Source organism: Chelon labrosus (assembly GCF_963514085.1).
Source record: "Chelon labrosus genome assembly, chromosome: 5".
Taxonomy (NCBI): Eukaryota; Metazoa; Chordata; class Actinopteri; order Mugiliformes; family Mugilidae; genus Chelon; species Chelon labrosus.
Genome location: NC_140341.1, coordinates 29,956,875 through 29,970,797, shown reverse-complemented (window position 1 = coordinate 29,970,797; position 13,923 = coordinate 29,956,875). Strand labels below are relative to the sequence as shown.

At 41.7% G+C, this 13,923-nt stretch overlaps 2 protein-coding genes across 3 annotated transcripts; one reads left to right on the top strand and one right to left on the bottom strand.

The window, feature by feature from the left end:
• Positions 1–525: 525 nt before the first annotated feature.
• bcs1l (BC1 (ubiquinol-cytochrome c reductase) synthesis-like) lies at positions 526–5,414 on the bottom strand. Its single transcript, XM_084545168.1, has 7 exons — positions 4,685–5,414; positions 4,407–4,546; positions 4,105–4,299; positions 2,658–2,721; positions 2,385–2,557; positions 2,068–2,185; positions 526–1,155 (listed from the first exon to the last, which is right to left on the bottom strand). The coding sequence occupies exons 1-7, from the start codon at positions 5,002–5,004 to the stop codon at positions 909–911; spliced, it is 1,257 nt and encodes a 418-aa protein (XP_084401294.1). The 5' UTR covers positions 5,005–5,414; the 3' UTR covers positions 526–908.
• Positions 5,415–5,918: 504 nt separating this feature from the next.
• znf142 (zinc finger protein 142) lies at positions 5,919–13,810 on the top strand. Of its 2 annotated transcripts, XM_084545163.1 has the most exons (8): positions 5,919–5,930; positions 6,665–6,788; positions 6,903–7,136; positions 7,480–8,304; positions 8,412–8,589; positions 9,529–12,409; positions 13,034–13,139; positions 13,292–13,810. In XM_084545163.1, exons 2-8 carry the CDS (start codon positions 6,671–6,673, stop codon positions 13,807–13,809), a joined length of 4,860 nt encoding a protein of 1,619 aa, XP_084401289.1. In that variant the 5' UTR covers positions 5,919–5,930; positions 6,665–6,670; the 3' UTR covers position 13,810. The 2 variants fall into 2 exon arrangements, with proteins under 2 accessions (XP_084401289.1, XP_084401288.1); XM_084545162.1 differs by lacking the exon at positions 5,919–5,930 and having other exon boundaries at positions 6,534–6,788.
• The last annotated feature ends 113 nt before the right edge of the window (positions 13,811–13,923 follow it).

Genomic DNA, 13,923 nt, shown 5'->3' with positions numbered 1-13,923 from the left:
GACACATAGCCTCTATTAGACTGTTTCACATAGAGCCAAATTTAAACACTGTAATGAAACCAACCAGGGTGTAATTTCTTCTACACGTTTACACTCTTACTTGTCTACACTTTTAAGTTTGAAACTTATGATAACATATGGCGCCTGTCTAACTGCCAACCTATGTTTGCCTACAAGTCTAATCTTTTGCGATTGTGCTGTGCCTGAACCTAGTCCATCAATGCTAGAGGTCAACGTCGGGACCGCCAAAAGCCACTATTGGGTCACCTGGTGTGACAAACACTGCCTTCTGGGAAGGAGTCCCAGGAGAGCTGCTAACATCAGCCCAATAGGCCTAGGTCAGTAATGCAAGAGGCCAGCGTGTGACTACAGTCAAGTCGGCAATATCAACTTAGAAACAGATTCCTTGCGACCAGAGAGGTGTCAATTTTGCTTGGAATTCTTTTCAAGTTCGGTTGGTTATCCTCTCACTTCATTCTGTTAATAACCTATTGACTAACTCACCTTTACAAAACACTAATTCATATATTATTCAAAAGCTCAAGATATTCATTCATTATTTATTTACCTTTGTGAATGAATCCCCTCATTTATTACAGAGGCTTGGTTCTATGTGTTCCTTTGATACAAAGAGCAAAGATCAATCAAATCTGTAAGTTCCCCAATTCAAATGTGGATGCAGTGAAATGTGCCAGGACAGAAGCTGTCAATTCTGGCATTCCAACACCTTATATATACCTTAAGGTAGACAGATCAGAGAACTTTTACATCATGGAAAGCCTGCATAAGGAGTGTGTCTTGTCACTACTACAAACCTTCAGCTGGAAATGTAAAAACAATGTACTTGTGTTCTCATTTTTCTCTTTATTAAGTTATCAGTCTCCAAGCCCCTTCTCGTCACGTCATCCTTATATCTGGGCAACATTGTCTATAGATCCTGCAGGGTCCATTTTATGGAGCAGAAAGTGTCCTTGCACCTGGGCAGCGCTGATTTCAGAGTGGGCTGCTAGGGCACGCTCTGCAAATCGCTCTCCTTCAGAGGCAGGTTCATCTGGGTAGAACCGCTGGAACATCTGGGTGAGCTGCCAATGGGTGCAGTACCCGATGTACTGCTTCAGATCAACGCGGCCGGGTCGAATGAGAGCTGCGTCTAACCTGTGTGCAGAGGTAGAGACAAGACTGGAAGTCAGTATCTCTGATAGCACTCCTTAATGTGCGTAAAACTCACAAGTGAAAAAACCTGCATTTAAACCAGTATTGGTGTATACTGTATAGTACAGTGTAATACTATAGTTTTACTCAAATGTTAAATTTGTTTAAATATTTTGCAGTCAAAAGACATATATGTTAGGTGACTGGTTGGAATGGATCTAAGCTACTAGAAGGAACATTTACATTATTATATTTTTGGGCACTTAAAGTAAGAGAACATAATGAAAAAAGACTGTACCATAGTCATGTTAAAGGCATAAGCAAACCATGAGACCATTAACTCATTTTTAGCCCTATTTTCGTCTCCAAAAACATCTCAGAACACATTATCTTCAATGGTTACCCACCAACTGTGTGTGCAGTTGCGCTTGGCAGGTTATCAGCATGAGACGGGTGTTTGAGGGTTGGAAAATAAAAACAAGTTCCTGATATAGGCAAAAAGGCTCCAAAGAATCTCAGAAACTTTGGAAAAGGATTCATCAGTATTGCCAGACAAGGTGGTTTTGAATTTTCTTTAGTGTGTATAAATAGAGCAAGCAAGTTCAAGCTCTAAGAACAGCTTTACATGAAAATCAGGAGGCTTCTACTTTGGTGTTCACCACATTCATTGCAATAACTAGGCTGGAAACACAAATGACCTCCTTTAATGTGGGACCACTGTAATATTTTTTTGCTCTGTGCACCTAATAAACAGTGAACTAAATACAGACAAGCAACATAAGATGAGAACATGCCAACAATATAACTGATCTGCTGTTGTACAACAATTGTGCTCCATTTCAGCTGAGGATCTATCAGTTTATGTACTTGCAATAATCCTAAATAGTGTATTTATGAATTCTCTTCCAACATTACCTGTCTATGAAATTAGTGGTCATGAAAACTATCCTGGCCTCAGATGAAGCAACACCATCAAGAGAGTTAAGCAATCCACTGAAGGTCAGTCTTCCCATTCCTTGGTAGGCCAGTGGGTCTGAGAGGTAAATAAAACACAGCTTAATGATTTGAAAGTCAGTTACAGGTTACTTCAAAATGGAATTTCAGTTTCTTTTAAACCCCAAACTTTGGGTTGATGCATGTAGTATGTGATGGTTTCAAACTGACAGAAGAATAACAGCTGCAGTTTGGTTCTTAAAACAAGTCTAAATCCACTAATCTTGCCTTTTACTCACTCTCAGTGGGAAGCAGATCTCGGCTTACAAAGGCTGAATCTACATCCTCCAACAGAATGATGCTTTGCTGTGGGGCCACGCTCAGGAGGTGGTTCAGACGGTCATCTGAAAGTGTTTTGTCACTCAGACTCATCAAACAGATGCTGTAGCCCAGCTCACCTGCCAATGCCGTGCTGGAATACAGGGAGTTATAAAAACATCAATGAACTTCCACACACATACTGAGAGTTACACTGCTTGGAAACAGGGAATCCAAATTAACAGCACACTCACATAAAGCTGCTCTTTCCACATCCTGGGGGACCATAGAGCAGATATCCTCTTCTGTAGGGAATACCTGTATGAAGAATTGCCAGAAAGATGGCAATCAAACCACAGATAAAATCTTCCACAAATAAACAATCAAACTGGTTTGTGAATGGTCAGCTCCTTGTGGTGAAGCCTTGCTCTTGTGAATTCTTCTCTTTATTGTATACAAAGAAAATGAAATGTCTGCTTTCAGGGCAGTGTTCTTCACTTGTCCGTTGTGAAGGGGTTTTGCTTTCCCATGGACAGGATACGGAGATCATCCAGTTGTTTCCTGTTGCTGCCTAGGTCTTTTTATGTTGCTGAACTCACCAATGCTTTCCTTCCCGCAGTCTCTCTGATGAATTTTTGTTTTCACAACCTAATGATGACCCACTTACAGCAAGAGCTTCTTTGATTGTGTTGTGGGTTCATAAAAATAGTCCAAATGCAAATGGCACTCTTGAAATTGTCTCCAGTACTTTTACCTCCTTAAATGAATATCCCGCATCTGTCAATTAAATAGATTTTGAGTCAACTGTCTAATTATGTTAAAACTAAGAGTGGGACTTTAACGCGTTAATAACGATTAATTAATTACAAAAAACAAATCAACACATTTAATCGCAGTTTGCATTCCAAATAACGCAGCACTTTTGTCAGTGCACGATTTCCTGGTACACAGATTACACTGATGCACACATCAGAGCTCTGCTAACCATATATGTATATATGTCTATGCGGCTAACGGCTACCAAAATGGAGGAATCGGATGAAAGCACGTTGCTAGGACTGATGGAAGGCAATTTCATTTTAAAATTGCAAAGTGTGCAAAAAAAAAAGAAAAAGTTCTGAAAAAGTACTTAAAGTACTTAAAATGGCACTTTAACTTTAGGTCCGTTCCGTTTCGGCCAGGGATATTTTCTTTCTTTTTCAATTAAATGCACAAAATCCATATATTAAAAAATTTTGCTTTTTGGGGCAAATATTGTTATGCGATTAAAATGTGATTCATTGAGATTAAATAATTACAAAGCCTCTAATTAATTAGATTAATTTATTTTATAAATCGAGTCCCATACCTAGTTAACACACTTATATGTGTGTTGTAGAGATTAAAATGAGTACAAAGAAGGTGTTTAAGTGTTTGGTCCAAGTACCCATTAAGTACTAATGGGTCAAAAATCCTACAGGTTTATGGGCACTGCAATATGGTCCCTAGTTTGAAATTCTGTTACTGATCACTGATATTCCCTCTAGTTCCTATAGTTTTGTGTAGTCAAGTGTATGGACAAGACTCCTGAACTTACACTTCTTGAAACTACAGCAAGACCATTTGGATACTAAAAATGAGTATATAACTGAGTAACATGACAGTGAATCACTTGGAAGTCAGTATTCCTACACACTGAATGAATAAGGTTGCATGATTTACCTCTATCCGTGTACCACTTGGGGTTTCCAATGAAGTCCTTCACATCGTCTACGATCCTTTCACCCACACCAGCCTCCAGTACCACAGAGGTGAGGGGTCTGCGTCGCCGTGGAAACCCAAAGGGCCTCCACTCTGCGCCCATGGCCGTGTACATCACTGTCCTTCCTTCCTCTTGCTTCAGAGCCAGTTCTCTCGCTGCAAAACATGATTGACAACTGCTGTGAATGACCAGTTAAATATACTGCAGCTTTTACATGACAAGACTATGAAACCTTGGTCAGATATATACTGTAAACCTGTACCTTCTTGTAAGATATTGAAGAAGAATTGTTTGTCTCTGCCTAAAGTAGTGAACGTCACTGACTCCCATGGAGTTCCAGTGTGCAGATCCACCATCTGCTTCTCTCTGGTCCGCTCCACCCTAATCCACTTCCTCCCATACCTGCAGACCACAGCAGATGAAAAAAGTGGGTGATCAAAAGTTGTACTATTGACACAGAATGCGCAACTAAGATTGCAGAGTGCACTGGTGCCATGCTGGACTAGATTTAAAAACATGTATTTAGAGAATTCTTCTGACCAGATAATGTGGTTCCCAGGGCTTGGGTGGAAGTCAAAATGCGTGTGAACCCGTCCGCTCTCGTGTGCCAGGTAGGAGGTCTCAACACTGAGGTGCTGAGTGTGCCTGGCGTTCTTGGTGATCCAGCTCAGCAGCCAGTGGTAGCTCTTATCCCTGCTGGGGACCTCCAGGGTGATCATGTAGTGCCTGCGGAAGAAGATCATTCCCACCTGGGCACCTTTTCTGGCCACAGCCAACGCTGTCCCTATCCCGACCAGACCAAAACCAGCCCCAAAGTAGGGGTTGTCCTTCAGACTGTCCAGAAAGTCTGACAGGGGCATGGTGATGACTTCTGCACTCCTCCAGTGGGAACAGACTCTATATACTCGTCGTAATACAGTGTAGTAGCACAGACCAACAGACGGAATTCAAACTCATTTAATCTGCGTGACAGTCCAGTCTGTTTGAAAATGAAGGTTCTCACCCTCTCCTTAGCTTAAGACTTGTTGGATTGTTGATGATCATTGATCATACAATCTAGCTACAGCTGATAACAGTCACTAAAGATACAACCGTTCATGTAAAATAATTATTATTCCGCTGACTTACTTCCTCTGTCATTTCACACGGCTACCACAGAAAGCTTCGCGCATTCCGGTGTACAAACTTTTTTGGAATGAAGCAATCTAGCATCCTAAAAACCCCATGTGTACAACGTATGAGCGTAGTGCAGCAGTTACAGCGACCTCTATAATGCTTCCCGTGTTTGATGAAAATCATTCCGACTCTACGCCAGTTCTGCCGAACAATGGTTCCTCTTTAATAAGGGTATGATATGTTAACATAATTTTGCTTACAGGGCAGGCTAACAGGTCTTGGACATAAATGTTTTGATGGACATTTGCGTGTGTTTGGTGTAGACATTTTGAACCGTTTCAGTATTAAAAAAAAACAGGAACTGAGACCCGAGAACAATTTGGGGCAAAACAGAATAACAATGAGCTAACTAGCTCAGCTAATGTTCACTACGGCATTGTTAGCGTATTGATAACATAATTTATTGCCATTAAGAGTAAGTGAAGCTTCGGCGACTATGATTTGATGTAAACTAAGACATTCCTCTAAGTAACAAGCAGCGAAGACAGGGTTTACGAGCTGGGCAGGGCAGCCATCCAGTTAAACTAATAACTGTTGATGTTTTGTTTTTCAGATACAAGGGACCTCGGAAACTCGGGCAGTAGGTCTGATACGAAATTCAGTTTCTATCGTAAGTAACGTAGTAACCATGTAATATTAACTCAGTCACGTTAAACATGTGGATATTATTATGAGTCGTTATTGTTTGGCTATTACGGCACACAGCATGGCTGGTGCATCTTAAAGAAAAGCCACCTCCGGCACCGCAGAAGCAACTGATGCACACAAACATTTGAGTTATTTCCTAGTATATACAGTCAATGGTTATTCAAAAAAGCAGTACAGATCCTGGTGGGAAAATATGACGGGCTGGGGATGGATGGCCAGGTCAGTCAGAGATTCTATTGAACAAGAATAGCTCGAAGCTGCTCATTAAAAAATAATAATAATAATGTGAACTGTTCATTTTGGAGTGTGGAGAATTTTGTTCAGAATTAAAAAATGTGAACTATGAACTTGAACTAGTTCACTTTTATCTATGTGAACTGAACTTTGAACTACTTCTTGTTTAGACAGACTTATTTAGATTTTCATCAAAATGAAATTTCGGTGCAAAGGCTCAGAGCACAGCAGGGATATTGACAGAATCAGCATATACAAAATAGAATAAATATACATATAAAAAACTTAAAAATGGAGATAAATATTATTGCACATTTTAATTGCAGGGTAATAGGAGTGGGTGGGGGAGGAGGGGGGAACTTACAACACTGCCCAGGAATAACAAACCCATTTTATGTCCACGCATTGTCTGACTCTTTCCCCTGCACCTACCAGTCCTTTTACATGTCATTTCTTCCACAGGGTGAGATGGAAAGCCATTGGAAGGGCCACATGCCTTTTGGGTGCTCTCACTGCCAGTATGTCACTGACAATGCAAAAGACCTAAGTGACCACGTTTTGGAGCACCTACCAAAAGGCTCTTCAGGTAAACTGCACTGCAAGGAATTGTTTTTGTAAGATGCAAATCTATTACTATTTTCCATTCAAACTGTAGATGTTAAAGTATAATGTTGTTGGTCATTTTACATTTTATTTTTAGGGAGAGAACCTGCTCCCACAACAGTAGGCACACACGGAAACAAACTGCCTCAGATCTCCAGCAGACCAAAAAGAAAAACAAAACCGAAATCCAGCCCGACTTGTGTGTCATCTCCACCACAAGACAGCCACAAGGAAGAGCTCAAAAGGAAAAGGAATAATAAGAAATGTGCTAGAAAGGGAGTGGACAAAAGCAAATCTTCAGCTGTGGGTACTGCACCGCTGCCCTCTAAAGGTATGAACACATATTATCTGTTTGGCAGAATATAGTGACCATTTGTCATTTTTACATATATAAAACACAAGAAGCAGTGCAAGACACTACAGAAATAATTATTTCACCATCAATGTAAAAAAAAATTACATTCTGTTGTTAAGTATAAGAAGATCAAATGGTTCTACGTTGTAACTTGACTATTAATGTAAGATTTAAATAATAATAGCATTATTTTTCAATTTTTCATAATATATAAACTGTGACAAGTGCTTCAAAGGCAAAACTGTCTTGTTTAAATATTTGTGATTTGTATATGTGAAGTAGTTGTATTTACATTTTCTAGTTTGTTTCTGTCCATTAGAGTACTTGGCAAAAGGATCAGAGCATATTTATCGCACCCATGCCTGCCCCAAGTGTCGTCGCTGCTTCAAGATGCGCTCTCATCTGCAGGAGCACCTTCATATACATTACCCTGACCCCAGTCTCCAGTGTCCCACCTGCAAGCGTTACTTCACTAGCAAGAGCAAGCTACGAGTACATAGGCTCCGTGAGGCTGGTGAGAAGATCCATCACTGCCACTTGTGTGATTATTCTGCCGTGGAGAGGAACGCTATTCGCCGTCACCTTACCTGCATGCATGCTGATGAAGCAGAGGATGGCAAAAACACTCACAGCTTCCTTTGCCCCACATGCAGTCAGAGCTTTAGCCAGAGTAAGGCACTTAAGTCTCACATGAAGACGCACAACATCCTGTCAGACAGCAAGCAATTGATCTGCTTCCAAGATGGTTGTCCTTTCCACAGTTGTCTGCGCAAAGACCTTATTAGACATGCTGCTGAAGTGCATGGGGTCAAATTGGTAGAATGTCGTCACCATGCTTGCGGTGCTGTCTTTCAAAGTGAGACGGACATGGAGGGGCATTATCGGACGCACCTGGCCTACCACTGCTCACTGTGTGATTTCTCTTGCTCCAATAAAGCTGTGTTCCTCCAGCACCAGAGACATGGTCACTCAGGAAATGAAAAGCTTAACTGCGAGTTTTGCTCCTTCGTCACCTTCAACCCTGTGGAGTTTGACCAGCACATTGGGCATTTGCACGCCAACGAGAAGATCCATCGCTGCTCTCAGTGCAGCTATGTGACCTCGCATAAACGTGGTTTGAAGCGGCACATGCTGATGCATAGTGGTGAGGGCTGAATAGATCTTTTGTGGAATAGATCATGTTTCAATGATTTTTTATAGGATTCTCAGTATCCACCATATTCCCATGTGCTGTTTGTTTTCTTTTGTTAGGTGACAAGCCCCACAAGTGTAGCCTGTGTGACTTCAGGTGCAGAGATGAGTCCTACCTCTCTAAACACATGCTCACTCACTCAGATAACAAGAACTTCATGTGCGCTGAATGTGGATACGTGACTAAATGGAAGCATTATCTTAACGTCCACATGAGGAAGCATGCTGGAGATCTCAGGTAACCTCTTAAGAAGTTTCATTTGTATCTTTGATTTTCTTTGTACAAGCAGATGTTAATGAATTGTGACATATTTACAGCTATTTTTTTGTAGCTAGTTTGTGCATTACCCTTTGTGCTAACTGACTGACATCACTTTCTGGCTTGTTCATTTTCTGTTTGTGAAGCTTCTTACACATGTGATTTAAAGTATGCATTCATATTGGCACCATGGCTATTGTATGCATTATTACTGTTTTAGTTGTGTAGACGTTCAGGACACTGGGTACATATACACAATAGTTAAAAGCAAGTTTAGAATAATCATTTGTGGGCTTTCACAAAAGTGAAACTGTGTATTAAAAAAGGCAGGGATTTGCGTTGATAGTGGTATGTCACTTCAGGTACCAATAGTCAAATCAGTTATCATGGTGGCAGTTTTCTGCTTTGGCTCTCCTGCTGTGTTAACAAAGGGTAGTTGATCGGAAAGCTTTACTGAACATTAGTTACTGAGCAGAGTAAAGCATCCATGGGTGTTCATCACCTTCAAGAATTCTTGTTTAAAAATGATTTGCAAGTGCAGACTAATGTATTTTGTGATACATGAAGTGGTTTTATCATTTGCCAGAGCATATAAACCCACTCTTAAGTTTTCACTTTTCTGTTAGCTACTGTTACCCTAGCCTGGGATATCCAGAATCAGTTCAGAATATGAGTCTGCTGACACACCATTGGGATTTCATTATGGGACGTGTTAGATAGTTCTCTTACCAATCAGAAATGTTTTGTTGTAAACAAATTCAACTCCATGGTGCTCAGATGACATGTTAGACTACATTACTGTTACTCTTCTGTTCATCATCACATAAACATTTTGATTGGCCCAGCAGATATTTGCCAGAACATGATCAGTTCCCAATGGTGATCTACTCTGACTTAACATCCTGTCTCCTCTCCTAGGTATGCGTGTGATCAGTGCTCATATCGATGTCACCGCATGGACCAGCTAAACAGCCATAAATTACGACATCAGGCCAAATCACTCATGTGTGAGATCTGTGCTTATGCCTGCAAGCGCAAATATGAGCTTCGCAATCATATGTTGGCCAAACATTCTGGAGAGGAGAAACAGTCTGCCATATATAAGTGTAAATACTGCACATACACCAGCTGCTACAGACAAGCACTTCAGAACCATGAGAACTGCAAACATACCAAGGTGAAAGAGTTTCGCTGTGCCCTCTGCTCCTACTCCTCCTTCAGCAGCATCACCCTCTTCCTTCACAAGAGGAAAGCTCATGGGTATGTACCTGGGGACAAAGCTTGGCTGGAAAACTACGCCACAAAAGAGAGGGAGAGAAAATCAACAGCGTTCACGGAAGATTTTTACATTAAGCCTTCAGTTGATCATGAGCAGCCTGAACAATCCATATCTCTACCTCCTGAAGCTCAAGGAAAACAGTCTGTTCTACCTGGCTCAGTGGATCATGATGCCAGCAAAGAAACAGAAGCTTGTTCACAAAATGTGAATTGTGCGAATGTTGTTTCTCCTGAGGTCGTCAATGAACCTACTTCCACTGGCCCTCCATCTGTCAACAGTCCTGAGGAGTACTGTACTCTTGTTTTAACTACACTGTCAACCACTGACTATCAGACCTCTTCTTTACCAAACGAGGACCAAAAAGGTGCAAGCACTTTAAATTGTAATGACACATCACGAGAAAAGACAGACAGCTCTACTCATATAAGTTCATCAGAGGAAGATGATGTAACAGTACGAGATGGAGAGTGCGAGCAAAGTGACTTAGATGGTAGCTATGAGGCTCTGATTAATACGAGTCAACCTGCTGATCCTGGGGAGTGTCAGACACTTGAAAGGGAAAATAACAGTTCCACTTTTTCACCAGAGCAAAATCAGCCATTACAATCTAGTCTGAAAGCTATGAAGAAGCATGACCAGGACCAAGCAGAAGCCATGGTTTTAGAGGGACGAGTACAGATGCTTGTGCTGCCAACTGAAGATGTTTATCGCTGTGACAAATGCTCTTATGTAACCTGTAAGGAGAGCGCTCTGAAGCGCCACTGCCAAGCTGTGTGCCATGGCAGGATAAAGGGACACAAGTGCCAAGCTTGTGGTGCACAGTTCAAACAGAGGCGTGGCCTTGATAGCCATCTTAAAAAGAAGTGTCCGGCACTTCCACGAAAAACAAGGACATTTGTTGGTTTTACAAATACTCATCTGGCTACAACAGATGAACATGGTGCAGGTCTGGAAGGATCCAAACAACAGGATGAACAAAGGAGCTCAGACCAGATTTCCACAGATTTAAAAGATCCTGAACCGAAGGAAGGATACACACCCCATTTAACAAACTGTAAGGACCTTGTTGATGATGTCGATACATCAAATGTATCAGAACATCAGCAAAGCAAAATCCAAACAAAAAAGCTTTTGAATCTCAAGCTTGTGAAAAAAACTGTTGCCTCAAGTAACACACTCAGAAATGTTGCTCTGCAGAGGCATACCCTTTACACTAAAAAATATGGTAAGTTCAAATGCAAGCTGTGCAGCTTTTCATCAGTCAAACTTCTAACAGTTCAACGTCACCTTTCAACATGTAGAAAAAGCTTTAGTAGAAAAGACAATCAGAGTATCTCAGAAGTAACTGATGACAGTGCCAAACAGGACCTGGTGGAGGAAGTCGATGACAGCCCAATGGAAGTTTCTACAAATCGTCAAATCTTTAGTTGTCCAAGCTGTGCATTTAAGTGCAGTCAGAAAAGAGCATTAGACAGCCATCAAAAGAAAGGCTGTATGAAGCCAGGTGAAGTCCAATGCACCATGTGTTCATTTGTAGCCAAATCAAGAATTTCTTTGACTCGTCATGCTCTGTATGTTCATAACAAAGAAATGTCCGGTGCTGCAAAACCTAAACATCTGCATTGCCCACACTGTACATTCAGCTGTAAACAAGAACGATGCATGGCACAACACATTGCACTGAAACACAAAGGTGCACAACCTCACCGCTGCCGCTACTGTCCTTTTAGCACCACGAGGCGCTATCGCTTGGAAGAACACGAGTCTCTTCATACGGGAATCGGTCGTCACACCTGCGACTTGTGTGACAAGACCTTTGGGGCTGTGACCAAATTGCGCCAGCATAGGATGCGCATCCATGACAAACAACCTACACATTTCTGCTCACGGTGTGACTTCAGTGGATACACACTTGACGATGTAAGACGGCACAATCTCAGGTGCCACACAGGGGAGTTACAGCATGTGTGCACTCATTGTGATGCTCAGTTTAGTTCGGAGATTGCTTTAAGAAACCACTGCAAACGTGTGCATCAGCTACACGCCTGTTTCTCATGCAAGCAGTGTGACTTCACATGTAGCAGCGATGTCACACTTAAGTCCCACCAACAGAGCAAGCACCTTCAGATAAAGTGCACAACCTGCCAGGCATCTTTTGACACCAAGGAAAGCCTGGAGGTTCATCAGAGATGTCACCTGGCACATCAGTGCCAACTGTGTCTCTTTGCAACCAAAACAAAGCAACTGTTGGCTCAACATCTTCTGAATAAGCATGAGGAGGGACCTCCAGAGGACAAGCCTCTCAAGTGCAGCACATGCCAGTTCGCCTGTCGGCATCAACTGGTGTTGGAGCAGCACCTCCGTTCACATGGAAGCAAGCGACTGTACAAATGTACAGACTGTGACTATTCAACGCGCAACAAGCAGAAGATCACGTGGCACATTCGTATACACACTGGAGAGAAGCCTTATAGCTGTGAGCAGTGCAGCTACACATGCACTGATCCATCTAGGCTGAAGGTAAGCTCAAAGTTGATATGATTATTATTATTAATAAGACAAACTAAGTGAAATTTAGCTTTTGCTCATTTTGTTTAAAATTACCCTGCTGGCAGCAAAGAAAGGTGAGTCAGAATCAATTTAATTATGTGTCCTGTTTATGAAAATCAGAAATAAGATAGTAGTAACATCTACAAAACATGCTCTTTATAATGATAATAAGCTTAGCAAAACTTGCACAACATATATGAAGATATTGAATTGGAAATGTGTTTGTTCTATGAATTTTGATGTAAATATTAACTATAAACGGGCAGACATCTAGCAAAACGGGTGCAATTCTTGAAAGCTATTGACTGTATGAGAAACATATTCTGTGTATTGTTTTTAGTATTACGAGTTGTTTTTTGATGAAAATAAGTGGAACGGAAAGCTGAAAGAACATTTTTCTTGCAGCATCTGCATTTTTAGCAAGTATTGAGGATCTGAGGGAGCCGCATTGGGTTTTTTCTCCTTTGCCTTAAATTACATAAATAAATTGTATAGGTGAATGTTTTTTGTTTGTGTATTGAAACATTGACTGTATTTCCAAAAAACAAAACCAGCACACTGAAAATTTTTAATTATTACTTATTTCGCCCGTAGCTTCACATGAGGGTGCACCAAGAAGAGAAGAAGTACCTTTGTCCAGAGTGTGGCTACAAATGCAAGTGGGCGACTCAGCTGAAGTACCACATATCAAAGCACACAGGTATCAGCAAGACATTAAAGTTGATTGTAATACCTTGGCATGTTTTAAGATTTAGAGAAGTCTTAAACAATGATGTGGTTTCATATGCCCTTATTTACAGTTTAATAGATGAGGTTCTAGGAATTTTTGTAACATTGATTTGCCGTCTGCAGGAGAGAAGCCACATGCCTGTGATGAGTGCGAATACCGCACCAACAGAGCCGATGCCCTCCGCGCACACCGGGACACGCAGCACTGTGACATGCGCCCTTATGTCTGTGAGAAATGCGGCAAAGCCTTCAAGACAAGTTTCATACTGAAGACGCACCAGCGGCAGCACAGCAGCGATCGACCATATACTTGTGGATTGTGTCAGAAGGCCTTCCGTTGGCCGGCAGGTCTCAGGCATCACTACCTCTCTCACACCAAACAGCAACCTTTCTGCTGTTGCCACTGCTCCTACAGAGCAAAACAGAAGTTCCAGGTGGTCAAACATCTGCAGAGGCACCATCCGGAGATGTCAGTGGAGCAGGGTGTGGTGAGAGACTCTGAAGCTGGCAGCCTCACCCTGAAGGAGGCTTTGCAGGGGACTCTGGATGAGAGAGCAGCAGAAGGAACAGCGAGGGAGCTACTTCCTTTAGCCAGTGGGCTAGAGGAAGTAGCTGAAGAGGTTGTGGCAAAGACTACTTAGGGATGTGGTGGTGATGTATAGTGACTAAATTTCTTTGTTGCCAGTTTGATATGTGGTACGGGCACATTCTGATTTGTCAGGCAATCTTACCCACATACATATGCTGATATTAGA

Coding starts and splice junctions, on each gene's coding strand:
- bcs1l (XM_084545168.1), bottom strand. CDS start 5,004: ATGCCCCTGTCAGACTTTCTGGACAGTCTGAAGGACAACCCCTACTTT. Junction 2,558..2,657: donor TGTGGAAAGAGCAGCTTTAT/GTGAGTGTGCTG, acceptor CCTGTATTCCAG/CACGGCATTGGCAGGTGAGC. Junction 2,186..2,384: donor AGATCTGCTTCCCACTGAGA/GTGAGTAAAAGG, acceptor TTTACCTCTCAG/ACCCACTGGCCTACCAAGGA.
- znf142 (XM_084545162.1), top strand. CDS start 6,647: ATGTCATTTCTTCCACAGGGTGAGATGGAAAGCCATTGGAAGGGCCAC. Junction 7,137..7,479: donor TGCACCGCTGCCCTCTAAAG/GTATGAACACAT, acceptor TCTGTCCATTAG/AGTACTTGGCAAAAGGATCA. Junction 8,590..9,528: donor AAGCATGCTGGAGATCTCAG/GTAACCTCTTAA, acceptor CTCCTCTCCTAG/GTATGCGTGTGATCAGTGCT.